Source organism: Thunnus albacares, chromosome 3 (assembly GCF_914725855.1).
Source record: "Thunnus albacares chromosome 3, fThuAlb1.1, whole genome shotgun sequence".
Taxonomy (NCBI): Eukaryota; Metazoa; Chordata; class Actinopteri; order Scombriformes; family Scombridae; genus Thunnus; species Thunnus albacares.
In genome coordinates, this window is record NC_058108.1 from 35,209,464 (window position 1) to 35,226,297 (window position 16,834).

Sequence of the window (16,834 nt, forward strand, 5' to 3'; positions counted from 1 at the left end):
CTTTAATCAGAAATGCTTTACAGAATGATGGAGTACAATAACATGAGTACATGAAACCTCCTTTATCCTTATTTAACTTTACTAAAGTAAATACAGAATGTTACTATAAACTGGTAACTGCATGAAAATGATCAATAACCTTCAGTGATAGTTTCCTATCAGCTCAAAGTGACATGAGGGGTTCAATTCAATGACTCTCTCAATGGTAAGAGAAGGTACAAACACTGCCGGGGTCAGAGGTCACATCCTCTGTGAGTGGTTGGGTGAACTGTAATTTAGGATTCAAGACAAACATACCAAGATACAAATCTGTAGATTAAACAACCACATATCAAACCAGCCAAACATTTATTTATTCTTTTCACACTGTGGCTTTTTAATTAGAGTTGAGTCAACACATCTACTCACCCAGCACCAAATCTCTAATTTAATTTTTTTTTTTTAATTTAACAGAATAAATTATAATTATAAAAATACATTTGTGATCTGTGTAACACCTATAAATAGAAAATTGGAAAACTGAGTTCAAATTTCCAAATGTTATTTTTCATCCATCAGATCAATGTATAATTAAGATTTAGGAACTGTTTTTGAATTTATTTTTTAAATCGATGGATTGTTGGATAGAAAAATGTAAATATGAAAATCTGATAATTTCTGAACAATTCAAACCAATGACAGGAAATTACCTCAAAACTGAGTCAGGTTTACCAGTAAAAATGAAAGTAATGAAAATGCTGAAGAGCAGCTTTGCATAGTGCAGATAATCTTGAGGGTGAGGGTGTTCAGGTTCTAATGAATCCATTTGATCTGAATCACTTTGGTCCCCAGAACTTTTCTACCCTCTGACACCTCTACCTCAACCCCTGCTGTGGCTGGGACAAGTTTATGCATCGTAATCAACGCATTGCTCTGTAACCTCTCCACCACTGGAGCAGCTAACACACTGAAAACCAGCATTTTGGGGTTTATAACAGCGAAATACGTTCGCAAGACCCCCAATATAGTTCCCGATATTCCTGAGGGCTTCTTTTAATTTACCTTCAGCAATGTTCTTCCCTCCTTTATTGGGCTTGAATACTTTTTCAAACACAAATACATGGTTCCCCCATTTCCCTCCTTTAATCACAGCTTCAGTCCTGTTAAGGATATTATAAGGGCCATTTGGATTTGCACAATGATCATTACACGGGGAGTCACTGGCAAAGATGACCAACATATCACCCTCTTCGTTTACCAGACTTAAGTTTGTTAGAAGACGCGACTCTGCATGAATTCGACTATGATTAAGTTTTAGGGCGAAAACTAGTCTGTCAGTTTTGTACAATCCAGCTTCACGAATCTGCTTTATGTTGTCCTCTGTTAGTTGCGGCACTTTCTGTGGGTTATATGGGTCATCCTTGGGCATGCTTACAGCCACACTGTACACTCCAGTTATCTGGTTCCTGTCAAAAAACAGAACAGAAGTAACCAAGTACATTTATTCAAGTACTGTACTTAAGTACAATTTTGAGGTACTTGTACTTTTCTTGAGTATTTCCATTATTGTTATTGTACTTTTTGCTGGACCACATTTATCTTTACTTTTGAAATTATAATTATACATTAAAAAACATACATGTTAAACTTTTAAAATACAACACATTGTTAAAGATGAAACCAGTGGTTTCCAACCTTTCTAGCTTTTGACGTCTTACAAAAAGCAGTGTGTAGTCGGGGTCACATTTCACATGTCTATGAGTTGTTAACAGCTCCACCAAATAGTGATTTTTCCCTCTAAACTTCTCACATGCTTTCATTTCAATAAATGTTCAAATGATCCAATATTTCAGCAAAAATTAAAGATTAGAGAAAAAGTCCAAAAAACTGAAAACAGATTTGTGTATCAGAACTTTGTTTTTTCTTCTTTCCTCTCCCATTAATCATCTCATGACCCCTCAGATTTATCTGCTGACCCTTTGGAGGGGCCCGACCCCTAGGTTGGGAACCACTGGACTAAACTAGCTAACTGTATATAAAGTAGTGTAAACTAGCTCCACCTCCAGCAGCTACAACAGTAACATGCTGCTCTAACACTGATGCTTCACTATTAATAATCTAATGATGTCATATATAATAATATATCAGTCAGAGGGACCAAACCACTACTTTTACTGCAATACTTTAACTACATCAAGCTCATAATACTTATGTACTTTTACTGCAATACTTTAACTACATCAAGCTCATAATACTTATGTACTTTTACTGCAATACTTTAACTACATCAAGCTCATAATACTTATGTACTTTTACTGTAATACATTTTGTTGCTAATACTTATGTAGGATTTCTACGCAGTAAATATATATATATTACAGTGCTGCTTACACATTGATGCAACAGTATAATGTTTTCATAATATTTAGTGTATATATATGTCATAGGGCAGATTTTCTGCTAAATAATTACTTTTACTTTTTAATACTTTAAGTAAACTTAACTGATAATACTTCTGCACTTTTACTAAGTTGTATTTTTTAACGTTGTGTATTAGTACTTGTACTCAAGTAATGGATCTGAGTTCTTCTTCCACGACTGCACAACATAATAATATCAAACACATTTTTCTGAAACTTAAAAGGATGTTGACTCACCCTGTGATATTCCTTATCTTTTGTATAAGAGTAGCCAGCTTGTTCTGGTCCACCTCAGCCAAACATCCAGCAGACAGAAAGAAGGTCAGTGTCACAGTGATCCACCACAGGTTGGCCATCTGCAAACAAACATTAATAATAGAGCACATTATCATTACTAAGATCCCATTTAGCCACTTTATGCAGGCTCACATGATAACAGCATCTAAAGTCACATTGAAATTCCACTAAAATTAGCCCTTGTTCTCTCTTCTCTCTTTCAACAGGGAGAAAAACAGCTGCAAGTCGGGAACCAGTGGGGTGGGAAACCTGTTGTTGCCCTGTGTCACATCCTGCCCTTAAAACCAGAACACAAACATTTACATTCTCACCTTGCTTGCTACTGTTTCATGCTATAATACACACAAATTGTCATTTTTTTACTAAAATCCAATCTGTTATCCTCCAGCGTTTGTCTTTTACCTTTGAGATTGATGTCTGATGGATGCTCTGAAGTCGTCCACTTCTTCTGTGTTTGAAGGTAAAGTGTTGCTGCAGTGAGCACAGACAGAGAGAACAGACACTTTTAAAGAGAAGAGAAGGACTATGGTCAAACCCTTTAGAGTGGTGCTGTGCCCTTATTTGAACATTCAAATTCTTGCTCTTGAATTTATTCAGAACTGAAGATTAAGAACAAGAGACGATAGGATGCTATCAGTGAAGGGAGCTTTGAAGTTAGACTGACATGATAACCCACAACACCCCTCACTTTGTAGGTTCCTGGAGATGTAATGTGTATCCTCGGAGCCTGAGATCCTTAGAGGCTGTTTTTAATGCGCTGCATGGGAACATACATCACCTTCTGTGCAGGATGACAAGTTTGGCCTGAGGGTGTTGACAGAGGAAAGGCCATAATCAGCTAATCTAATTGACTGCACTTAAAGGACATCTTCATAATTTTTCAAGTCTGTTTTAAAACAACAGTCAGGTGTCCATATGAACAGTGAAAGAGGTTTTCCTCGCTGTAATCATTCCTCCTGTTCATACTGGATATTAAAAGATCCTTCAAATGTGCTTTCAATGGAAGTGATGGAGGCCAAAATCCACAGTGTGTCCACACAGTCATTTAAAAGTTGATGTGAAGCTTATATAAGGCTTCAGCAGTCTGAGTTAGTCATATCAAGTGGATATCTGACACATTTACAGTCTTTTTAACATCAAATTCCCTCTTTGTGTTTCCTCGGACAGTGTTTCCCTGTTGAGCTGCAGGTGGAAGAATAGTAACAAAAAGAGGGACTTTGGCACTAAAAAGACTGTAACGTTGAAAGATATCTACTTGATTTGACTCATTTGGACGCTGAAGCTTCATATTAGCTTCAGATAAATTTTTAAATACATTTTTGCACAGAAGGAGGACTGTGGATTTTGTCCTCCATCACTTACATTGTAAGTGTATTATGAAGGGATCTTCTAATGGTCAGTATGAACACGAGGAATGATTACAGCAAGAAAAACATGTTTCACTGTTCATTTGGGCTCCTGACTGTTGTTTTAAGACACACTTGAAAAACTGTGAACCTGTCCTTTAAAGATCAGCTGCACTTAATGCTCAGCTGAGGTTGTCACGTTATGGTATCAGCACATTAAAACGCTTACAGTTAACCTTTCAACATGCTGCTTTCAGTGTATAATGTTTGACATGCTAACACGATAGAAGCGCTGTAATTATGCGTACTTCACGTAGTTGTAGGGCTGTTAAAGGTCAGCACCAACAGAAAGAGAGTGACGCCCGCACACTTACTCCAAAGCCAGTTATTATTAAAAATTTGAAAAATAAATTTAAAATGTTAACATGATAACGTGCTAAAGTAGATTTATCTGTCTTTGGAGTTTGTATTTTGCTCCTTTGTGAAGGATGGCAGCTGTTGTCAGTTTGGATCACAACAGTTACAATGACTTCAAACCCAGAGTCCAAAAATGTCAGAATGTGCCAATATATCCAAACCATATAAACATCTCAAACCACTCCCACAGCATAACCCATTTCTCCGCTATTAAATATAGTATGTTACCCACACTCATACTCTCATTGACTGCTTCCTTGTCATGCTGTCACCTCCTCATAGAGGCCTGTTGGGTACCCACAGTGTTTATGGATAACATCAAGATCTCTAGATGACAGGATTTTTAAAAATAATAGCAACCATGGCCAGTCTGGACTTCCATACCGTTTAATGTGACTTGATAAATTTTTCTTAAAAAATCATTTGAAATTTTTGCAAGGTGTCAGGAGACGTTAGACTCAATTAAAGTTGCATAATTTGAGTTCTAATTTGCACTTGAGCTTGTTGCTACCTTCCTCTTTGGAGTTAAGATAAATACAGTAAAGTGAAAATTTTTTACCTCCTTTGCTGGAGAATGATGTCTGATGGAAGCTGTTCACTCTGTTTTCTTCTCAGTGTTAGGAGGGACGGTGCTGCAGTTAACACAATAAAGAGGAAGGGGCTTTTTTATACAGGAGAGGTTGACCGTGGCCAAACACTCAGAGTGGCACCATGCCCTTATTTGAACATATTTTTCAAATATTAGAAAGAAGGAAGAAGACAGAGAGACACCATGCCCTTATTTGAACATATTTTTCAAATATTAGAAAGAAGGAAGAAGACAAGAGAGACATTCTGCAGTTTGATTTAGGAAGTTAAATGACAGAAAAACCTCAATACTCACTAACAGTAAACAGCTACCACCATGTCCTCTCCTCATTAAGTTGTAATGGCTAATGTTCTACATGCAAACAGTTACCTACTTATGCAACCAGCAGAAATGCAGCAACATTAGCATTCATTTGGAGTCCAATATTCACTCTCATTTTAGCTCTAATTTAGTCTCCATGAAGGCGAGTTGCATTCACCAAAGAAAGAAAAAATTGGAGGCCTCATCTTGTAATTATGAAAAGATCTGATAGTTATGAGAAAATATCCGTATCTTGTAATTATGAGACAAGGTTAAGGTGGTTATCAATCATTGCTGTTTGAGAAGTCAGAGGCATGACAATAACTAACTCATGACACCAAGAGTGACACCATTAACTCAATCCTAAACCCTGCTGCTACTGGCCCTGTGCCGTTTTTCATCAGTAAAATTAATAACATCCGATCTGTTATTTCACCTCCATCATTTTCTGTCAAAACTGGAAACCTCTCCTCCTCCTCTGCTCCCGTCACCTGTGGAGAACCTCAAGGCTCCATTTTAGGGCCCCTTTTATTCACCTTATACATGCTCCCTTTAGGCTTTATCTTCAATCTAACATTGCTACGCAGATGACACTCAGCTATACCTCCCATTAGAACCTGGAGATAACAATAATAACACAATTAGGTCCCTCCTTGACTGTGTCCAGGATGTAAAACATTGGATGGCACAAAACTGTCTTCAGTTAAATGATAGTAAGACAGAAGTGGTTTTATTTGGTCCCTCCAACTCTACTGGGGGTATAGCCAATCACTTAGGGCCCCTGGTCCCTAACCTTCAAACCCAAGCCAGAAATCTTGGTGTCATTTTCGATCCAGCTGTAAAATTTGACAAACAAATGAACTCTGTTGTCGAAGGTTGTTTTTTCCAGCTAAGATACATCACCAAACTTAAACCATTCCTCTCATTTCATGACTTGAAGACTGTCACAAATGCTTTGATTTCCTCTTGACTGGATTGCTGCAATGCTCTTCATTTGGGTATTAGCCAGTCATCCTTGTCTCGCTTACAGCTGGTGCAGAATGCTGCTGCAAGGCTACTAACTGGTACCGGGAAGAGAGACAGCATCACACCTGTACTGGTGTCTCTGCATTGGCTACCAGTCAAGTATAGGACTGAGTTTAAGGTCCTTTTATTTGTTTTTGAAGCTTTACATGGCCTGGTGCCACAGTACTTCTCTGAGCTCCTCTGCTCCCTCTCCAACCCCAAGTAACCCCATTATTTTTTGACACTTTATGTTGTTTACTGCAGCTGACTTCTCAGAACTGATCTCAGAAAAGTCTTTCGGAGAACTTGTGCTGTTTGTTGAGGAAATGTTTTGTACTTCAGTAAAACCAAACTGCCTGTTCATCCTGACTTGCAGATTGAACTTGGTGATATAGAAATACAGAAGGACACTTCACACTTCTGCTGTGAAATGGAGGGTAAATGAGGTAGAAACAGCAGAGAGATGTAGTTCAAAGCACAAACATTTTGTAGTTTTACAGAATTTATGTCATTAGTGGTGCAGGGGCATTGGATCATATTAAAGTCAGATCAACCAAAGAAAACAATACACTTTGAATGTACAGACAGGTGACAAATTAAAGGAAAACTGGTACAGGTCTGAATACTTGACCCCTACAGTGAGGGGATCTGGTGGCTCTGTTATGCTTTGGGGGGCATTTTGCTGGCATGATTTGGGTCCACTTGTCCTCTTAGAGGGAAGGGTCACTGCAAATCAATGCAAAGTTGTTGAGAGTGATCAGCTTTATCCTATGATGAAACATTTCTATCCTGATGGGAGTGGTCTCTTCCAGGATGACAATGCCCCAATTCACAGAACACGAGGGGTCACTGAATAGTTTGATGGTTATGAAAATGATGTGAATCATATGCTATGACCTTCACAGTAATGACTATGAGTTATTATGAGTTATTGAGTCTTGCCCAAACTCTACCTGCCTGTAATCATGTATTTTTTTCTCCAGTTTCTTTGTCACCTTAAAAATTACTTGGTCACATACGTATCCTTGCTTGTTTGTGCCTTGCAATTGTGATTTCACCCAGTTTCGAAAAATTGGGCCCTCTGCACACTTGTCTATTTTCACAGCAGAATTTATGGGAATCTGCCCTGCAGACATCACCATCCTGTAAGCTGCAGAAGAAAGAGCAGCCTGCTGTCTGTGAGAAGAAGAAGACATTTTTAGAGTGTGGGAACAGAAGTAAATACACAAACACCTCCATGAAAAAAAACATCTATTGTAGGAAAGGGTAAAAAGTAAAAATGGTGTTTTGGGAAACACTTTATTTTACAGGTCCCTTAATTTTAAACCAATTTCCCAGAAATTTTCTAGGTAATTTGCAGGCATTTATCTGGAAATTGTACAGGGACGATGGTGCAATTTCATACAAATTATCAGAAATGAAAATGAAAAAGTCTTAAGTTGGTTTAATTAGTAAGTACCCACTCACTCTTTTTGTGTTCATACATTGATATTATTTTGCAAAAAATCTCAAAAAATTAGACTCTTAACAATTCACATATATATATGCATAATATATTAACATACTAGCGTACATGTAACGCCATAACCATGTGGCTGGCATAGTGCACAGGAACATCTGCACTGAATATGGGCTGGAAGTCCCAAGTTCAGAGTGGAAGACATCTCCTAAGGTGGTTGAGAATGACCAAGCTAAGATGCTAAGGGCTGAAAGAGGAGAAAAGATGTGGGGAGTAAAGGCAACAGTGGTGCCAGTGGTAATGGGAGCACTGGGGGCTGTGACCCACAAACTGGGAGAGTGGCTCCAGCAGATTCAAAATACAACATCTGAGGTCTGTCCAGAAGAGCACAGTCCTAGGAACAGCTAAGATACTGCACAGAACCCTCAAACTCCCAGCAGGCCTCTGGTAGAGGACCCGAGCTTGAGGAAGACACACCACCACCACCATATATATAGATAGATAGATATTAATCTTTTACTTAAAACTGAACTATCCACAGTTACCGATGTTGTTGTAAAGCATAATATACAGTGTTGTAGGATGTTACATTATCTTGGCCACACAGACACTGTTAATGACACTTCACCTGTCATGTCAAAAAAAAAAAACAACAACAACTATTTTTTATATTGCAGGAAAAGGTCAAAAAGAAAAAAAATGGCATTTTGAGTAACACTTTATTTTGCAGGTCCCTTAATTTTACATTAATTTCCCTGAAATTTTCTGGGTAATTTGCAGGTATTTAATGGTTATTTTTTGGACATTTTACAAAGGGTGGTACAATTTGGTGTTAAGTTGATTTAGTCATTATGTTTGGGTTCATACATGGATGTTTGATTCTGAACAATTTTTTAACTGACAGATGTTTTGTGTGTTAAACGATATATTAGCATATTAGGCTTTTTTAAATTCTTTTCTGCAATTTTTCTAAAAGCAGCTGCTATTAATTCTTAGGATCATTTCTTTGAAAGGGTTAATCTTTGTTAATCTCCGCTAATCTTAGTTATTTACAAATTAGTTAGTTAGTTACAAATTAACTTCTATATATGAACCCAAATATAATTAATGTGCAATCACCAAGTAAAGCACCTTAACACTTTTTTCAATATTATAATTTCTACCAAACAGCACCACCCTCTCTGTAAAATGTACTAAAAATTAACCGTTAAATACCTGAAAACTCCTCAGAAAATGTCCAGGAAATTAGTATAAAATCAAAGGATCTGTATAATAAAGTTTACAGGTCAATAAATGTTTTTAAGATTTTTTTTAAACTTAAAATTGAACCATTCATAGTTTCTGATGTTGGTGTAGATCCAAATATACAGTGTTGTAGGATGTTACATTATCTTGGCCACACAGACTGTTAACAACACTTCACCTGCTGAAGAAAAATAAAGACTCTGAGTTTAAACTTTGGCTCCCTGCAGTGGTTGCATTCAATAAGATCCTCTGGCAGACAGACAGCAGTGTGAAATGATGATTATCATACTGAGATTTGAAAATGATTGACACACATACACACCAAAATGGATGCTGAGCCAAGCTTTACTGAGAACAAGACAGAACATAAAAAGCTTTAGTCATAATTGTACAGTAATTGTTGCACTCGTTGTCTCTTATAACTCCACTATTAGTAATTAGCAGAAACACCCTCATGTACAGTAAATACAAAAAGACATTTATGCACAGTTACAGACTTTTGGCATTTTTTTAAATGAAAAACTGTGTTAGAAGAAAAGAGTATTGTACTGTTTGGTATTGATATAAATATGTAGGTGTTGAACATTTTCAATAAATCAGTAGAAACTATAGAGATTAGCTCATAATCATATGAAAAGAAGGAAGTGCATTGTAAGCATTAATTCATCTCGGTTGCAGTGGGTTCATGGGACAGCTGTAGATTTGAGCTCAGAGTGCACACAGATATTTTGAGGGGGAAAATATTAATATAATATTATTATATTATAATGATTAAAATACCCATCAAACTGTTCTTTCTGTTTCTGCCACTGTCACTTGTTTTTAGACTGGATTGTCCCCAATGCGGTTTACAAAAAAGACATTTTCTACCTGCTCTATATCAATTTAACATACGGTGACTAATTTCATATCAGAGATATTGGAAATTCCCTTTTGGAAACTAAGTAGATCAAAATAAATTTCTAGCTGGACAAGTTTTTCACCCTTGAAACATGTTTTTCTTGCTGTAATCATTCTTCCTGTTCATACTGATCATTAGAAGATCCCTTCATAATGACCTTACAATGGAAGTGATGGAGGACAAAATCCACAGTCCTCCTTCTGTGCAAAAATGTATTTAAAAGTTTATCTGATGCTAAAATGAAGCTTCAGCGTCCAAATGAGTCAAATCAAGTAGATATCTTTCAATGTTAGTCTTTTTAGTGCCAAAGTCCCTCTTTTTGTTACTATACTTCCACCACAGCTCAACAGGGAAACACCCCCTCGCCCCCTCCGCTGCCACTGCCCACATCTGGCCCACTGCCACCTGATCACCAATATTGTTGCTTTGTTTGCCTCAGTCACCCTGACCACTTCCGTCTTGTTGAGGCTGTATGAATGAAGTGGATGGCAAGTTGTGGCTGGGGCCAAGTTATGGATCATTTGAAAAACAAAACCGTGCAACTTCATTATTGCTGAAGCAGCTCCTGCACTGTTGTCTGTTACAACGGAATATATTATTCAGACCGACTGACCCTAAGTGACCCCTGTATCTCCCAAGTCGCTCAAGGGATCCACGTAGATCATCCTCAGGTATGAGTCCATCACGGGGTTTGAATACATCAGAAAACACAACAGCATAATTATTCCAATTCAGAATCTGATTTATGCTTTCGAGGATGTTAAAATGACTTGATTCACTCGTACATCTTTTATCACATGGGGAAGCAAGAACATAGAAAAGCAGCAAATCCTGCTTGTTATCTTTGCGGCTGACCAAGGTGTTAAAGCGCTGTAGAGTACGATACTCTGCATGATCAGCTCTTTTGTCCTTAACTGCCCAAGAGCACCAACTCTCAACATCAGCCCAGGTCTTAACTTTTCTCGGACACTTATTCAGAACATCAGGCCATTGCACACGTCCTCTAGGACACTGCCTCAAAACATTGGGCCATCTAAGAACTGTGGCTGCAACCATCCTCTCGCTGGTATACACCTCACAATCTACAATTGTCTTCCTCACTTGGTCACCATTGTCAGTGACTTTACTGATATCATACATTTTCTTGTCACTGTTGTATGGGATGCTTACAGCCAGACTAAACATGGGGAAGTTTCTGTGAAAGGAAACAGACACACAAAATATTAACCAGGTGTCCATTTAAAACTGCACATCAATAAAGTATAGAAAGTTAGATGGATGGAGGTATCGGTTGATGAATCAAACCAAACTAAAGTGTCAATATGTCATTTTGAACATCAAACAGAAGAAACTGAAATTTTGAAACATTGAATATCACAGTTAATCTTGTAGCTGGCATATGGAGAATCATAGTGGGCATACACTCTGTAATGTCAGTCTCTGTGCTTGTACATGTTATTATCTTCGTCTTATCTGTTAGTTTCTTCTTCTGTCTCTTTGCTATAAGGCATGTTGTAACTCTTGTTTTCCATAAGTGCTATTTCATTATTTACTGACCTTCCATTCCCGTAGCTTGGTGTAAACCTGCCAAAGGAAACAGATAGAAAATGTTACTGAGTATGTTTGATCATTTGATACAGAACAAAAGTTCAGAAAGTTCCTTGGATTGAAGGATGCACTGATCATTAAATTTGTCAGAAACAGGTTGAATATTACACGACAGCCCAGTGAAATATATTAAAATGTGTAATATAAATGTAGAAAAAATCAGCCCAGCTGCATCTACACACAGTTCAACCTCTCTCTCTATATATTAGGAATATAGAATTCTGTCATTTTGAATCAGGAAACCAATTGAATTGATTAGACAAAAACAATTTGCAGAGATTTTTCTACTTTATATTATTTACTGTTGTTGTTAATAAATATTTAAATGGACAAAATTTTTCTCTTGCTCGGTTTTTTAAATTTAAATTTTTCTTTTCATGTAATCTTCTACACCCCTGCACCATTTTTAATTATATGCAATAAGAAGCTGCTCTTTTTATGTCTTAATCGGTTGCATGTTTTCATACAAAAGGAGCTTTACACAAAACTTTATCAGAGCTGAATATTTGATGACTTTAGTCTCATACATTTTATGTAGTCTTGATTTGGGTGTTTACAGTGGTCATTTACATTTGAAGGGTTGTAAATCTAGTTCTTCAAATAAATTGTAGCACACCACCGTCAACTTTAGTTAAATAAAACATAATTTCCCAACAACAAACTTTTGGCTGGTGAAAATGCTGAGTGGCTAATAACTTTGTGAAGGGTCATCATATACTCAGGGTCATATTATGTTCAAGCCTGCAAGGTTGTCCCTCTATATATTCTACAGAAAGTCGACTCACTTGTTCAGGATCTCATTTACAATTGTTAGAAGTTGGTTCTGGTCCACAGCCAAACTGTTTCCAGCAGACAGCAACACGGCCAGTGTTACAGTCATCCAGTGCAGGCCAGCCATCTGAGTGTATTTAACAAACAGCATCAGCACAGAAGATTAAAATCAGAGATAATAATATGATTCACCACCATATGTCACCTGCCAACTTTATAGTTCTTAAGTAGACCTAAAGATATTTGTGACATTTGCGGTCTTAGTTTTCTTTAAGTCTTAATCCTTAGCCTGGAAAACCTGCACTGAATATATTATTATATATGAGCGTTTTGGTTGTTACCTCAGTCCCTCCAGGATTTCAGCCAAAATTGCTTGATTTTGCAGTGGCTTTTCTAAAAAATTGTGAAATAATTTGTAATGATTTATGTGCTTTTTTCAGTAAAATTTGGGGAATTGTTTTTTTAAACGACTACCAATGAAGAGTCATATGTAATCACTTCCTTCGATAAAAAGCATAGTACATATCATACAAACAACTATATGTCAGTGCTTATTTTTCAATTTATTCTCTGAGCACAAGAACCATGGGCTCAAAGTTATTTAAAAATACTACTAAATAAAATACTGTACTTGAGTTGCGTTTATCGTTTATTCTTTGTGCTTTTGCTTCTTTCGACCTTGAAAGAAAAACTTTTAGTGAAATCTTGCTGCCTCTGTGAGAAAATGTTTTGTTTTTTAGGCAATAAAACCACGTCTGTCTGTTCATCTTGACTTGCAGATTAAAGATGTAGATTTTGGCCAAAATTCAGAAGAAAGAGCAGCCTGCTGTCTGTGAGAAGAGGAAGACATTTTTAGAGTGTGGGAACAGATGTAAATACACAAACACCTTTAAAAAAACAACAACAACAACTATTTTTCATATTGCGGGAAAAGGTGAAAAAGAAAAAAATGGCATTTTGGGTAACACTTTATTTTGCAGGTCCCTTAATTTTACACTAATTTCCCTGAAATTTTCTGCGTAATTTGCAGGTATTTAATGGTTATTTTGTTAATCTCCGCTAATCTTAGTTATTTACAAATTAGTTAGTTAGTTACAAATTAACTTCTATATATGAACCCAAATATAATTAATGTGCAATCATCAAGTAAAGCACCTTAACACTTTTTTCAATATTATAATTTCTACCAAACTGCACCACCCTCTCTGTAAAATGTACTAAAAATTAACCGTTAAATACCTTAAAATTCCTCAGAAAATGTCCAGGAAATTAGTATAAAATCAAAGGATCTGTATAGTAAAGTTTACAGGTTAATAAATGTTTTTAAGATTTTTTTTAAACTTAAAATTGAACCATTCATAGTTTCTGATGTTGGTGTAGATCCAAATATACAGCGTTGTAGGATGTTACATTATCTTGGCCACACAGACTGTTAACAACACTTCACCTGCTGAAGAAAAGGAAAGACTCTGAGTTTAAACTTTTGGCTCCCTCAAGTGGTTGCATTCAAAAAGATCCTCTGGCAGACAGACAGCAGTGTGGTCTGCAATTCACCCAACATCAGGCAAAGTTATGCCTGATTAAAATAAAGAGGGTCTTGCAACCACCTGTGAAGTTTTAACAACCCCTGTTGGGGGGTCAGGACCCCCAAGCTGGGGACCAGTGGGTTAGACACCTGTTGTTGCCCTGTGTCACATCCTGCTCTTAAAACAGAACAAAAACATTTACATTTTCACCTTGCTTGCTACTGTTTCATTCTATAATACACATACAGTATTTTACAAACTCTCACTGTCATTTTTATACTAAAATCCAATCTGTTATCCTCCAGCGTTTGTCTTTTACCTTTGGAGAACAATGTCTGATGGATGCTCTGAAGTCGTCCACTTCTTCTGTTTTCTTCTCAGTGTTTGAAGGTAAAGTGTTGCTGCAATGAACACAGTCAGAAAGAACAGACACTTTTAAAGTAAAGAGGAGGACTATGGTCAAACCCTTTAGAGTGGTGCTATACCCTTATTTGAACATTCAAATTCTTGACTTTCAATTTAGAGCAAAGATCAGAGAAAATTCCACATGAAAAATATATATTTCTGTAGCAGTTTTTTCTTCTTCTAACTCCACCTCGACCATCTTCAACAGTAAAAGAGTACACATCAATATTATCTAATAATGGCATATGTAATATCATCAGTCACAGAGGTACTTTTATTGCTGATACTTTTAAGTAAATAAAGCTGTAAGTACTTATGTACTTTTACTTAAATGGGATTTGAAAGCAGGACTTTTACTTATAATTCAGAATTTTGTTTTATTTTATTTAGTTGTTGCACTGATACTTTTACTTAAGTAAAGGATCTAAATACTTCTTCCACCATTGAGGTCCTAGCAAAAAATGTTTTCTCATGTTGATCCATCCATCAGCCACACCCCATCAGTTCTTCTGGTTTGTTCTCTACACCCCTGCATGTGTGCGCATTTCACTACAACGTCACTTGGAAACCTGACTTTCTCTGATTCTGAACACTAGTGGGGCAAAAATGTAAAGTTTGGCCTGATGGTGGTGCCAGAGGAAAGGCCATAATCAGCTAATCTGATCAACTGCACTTAAAGGACGAGTTCACAATTTTTCAAGTGTGTCTTGAAACAACAGTCAGGTGTCCATGTGAACAGTGAAAGAGGTTTTCCTCGCTGTAATCATTCCTCCTGTTCATACTGGATATTAAAAGATCCTTCAAATGTTCTTTCAATGGAAGTGATGGAGGCCAAAATCCACAGTGTGTCCACACAGTCATTTAAAAGTTGATGTGAAGCTTATATGAGGCCTCAGCAGTCTGAGTTAGTCATATCAAGTGGATATCTGACACATTTACAGTCTTTTTAGCATCAAATTCCCTCTTTGTGTTTCCTCGGACAGTGTTTCCCTGTTGAGCTGCGGTGGAAGTATAGTAACAAAAAGAGGGACTTTGGCACTAAAAAGACCGTAACGTTGAAAGATATCTACTTGATTTGACTCATTTGGACGCTGAAGCTTCATATTAGCTTCAGATAAACTTTTAAATACGTTTTTTGCACAGATATATGCTATTGTAACATGTACACACACTTGAAGGGAAATTACAGTTTTTTTTGTTTGTTTTTTACTTATTTTTTTGGCCCCCATCACTTACATTGTAAGTGCATTATGAAGGGATCTTCTAATGGTCAGTATGAACAGGAGGAATGATTACAGCAAGAAAAACATGTTTCTCTGTTCATTTGGGCTCCTGACTGTTGTTTTAAGACACACTTGAAAAACTGTGAACCCATCCTTTAAAGATTGGCTGCACTTAATGCTCAGCTGAGGTTGTCATGTTATGGTATCAGCACATCAAAATGCTTACAGTTAGCCCTTCAACATGCTAAAAGGCTCTAATTATACGCACTTCACGTAGGTGTAGGACTGTTAAAGGACAGCACCAATAGAAAAAGAATGACGCCCTCACACTTACTCCAAAGCCAGTTTTTATTTTAATTAAAATGAACAGCGTTTTGATCTGAGTCAGATCGAAATACTGTCCATTTGAATTAAAATGAAAAAATGCTAAGATGATAAATGCTAAAGTAGGTTTATCTGTCTTTGGAGTGTCAAATATTCACTGTCTCTTGGCATGAAAAGCACTGAAAATGTCAACCCAGAGTCCAAAAATGTCAGAATGTGCCAATATATCCAAACCATATAAACTTCTCAAACCATTCCCACAGCATAACCCATTTCTCTGCCATTAAATATAGTATGTTACACACACTCATACTCTCATATACTGCTTCCTTGTCATGCTGTCACCTCCTCATAGAGCCCTGTTGGGTACCCACGGTGTGTGTGGATAACATCAAGATCTCTAGATGACAGGATTTTTAAAAATAATAGCAACCATGGCCAGTCTGGACTTCCATACAGTTTAATGTGACTTAATGAATTTTTCTTAAAAAACATTTGAAATTTTTGCAAGGTGTCAGGAGACTCCATTAAAGGCCTAAAAGTTGCATAATTTGAGCTCTAATTTGCACTTGAGCTTGTTGCTACCATCCTCTTTAGAGTTAAGATAAATACAGTAAAGTGAAAATCTTTTACCTCCTTTGCTGGAGAAAGATGTCTGATGGAAGCTGTTCACTGTTCACAGTGTTAGGAGGGACGGTGCTGCAGTGAACACAATAAAGAGGAAGGGGCTTTTTTATAGAGAAGAGGTTGACCGTGGCCAAACGCTCAGAGAGACACCATGCCCTTATTTGAACATATTTTTCAAATATTAGAAAGAAGGAAGAAGACAGAGAGACATTCTGCAGTTTGATTTAGGAAGTTAAATGACAGAAAAACCTCAATACTCACTAACAGTAAATAGCTACCACCATGTCTTTTCCTTACAGTTGTAATGGCTAACGTTCTACATGCAAACAGTTAGCTACTCACACAACCAGCAGAAATGCAGCAACATTAGCATTCATTTGGAGTCCAATATT

The 16,834-nt window shown here is 37.0% G+C and overlaps 1 protein-coding gene across 1 annotated transcript; it reads right to left on the reverse strand.

The window, feature by feature from the left end:
* Nucleotides 1–47: 47 nt before the first annotated feature.
* On the reverse strand, nt 48–16,483 carry LOC122974019. Its single transcript, XM_044341855.1, has 4 exons — nt 16,449–16,483; nt 3,099–3,167; nt 2,637–2,755; nt 48–1,445 (listed from the first exon to the last, which is right to left on the reverse strand). Exons 3-4 carry the CDS (start codon nt 2,753–2,755, stop codon nt 887–889), a joined length of 678 nt encoding a protein of 225 aa, XP_044197790.1. The 5' UTR covers nt 3,099–3,167; nt 16,449–16,483; the 3' UTR covers nt 48–886.
* Nucleotides 16,484–16,834: the final 351 nt, after the last annotated feature.

What these genes read in the sequence shown, in the direction of transcription:
- LOC122974019 (XM_044341855.1), bottom strand. Translation starts at nt 2,755, where the DNA reads ATGGCCAACCTGTGGTGGATCACTGTGACACTGACCTTCTTTCTGTCT. An exon ending in AAGATAAGGAATATCACAGG is followed by an intron (nt 1,446 to 2,636) that starts GTGAGTCAACAT and finishes GTTTTTTGACAG; the next exon opens with GAACCAGATAACTGGAGTGT.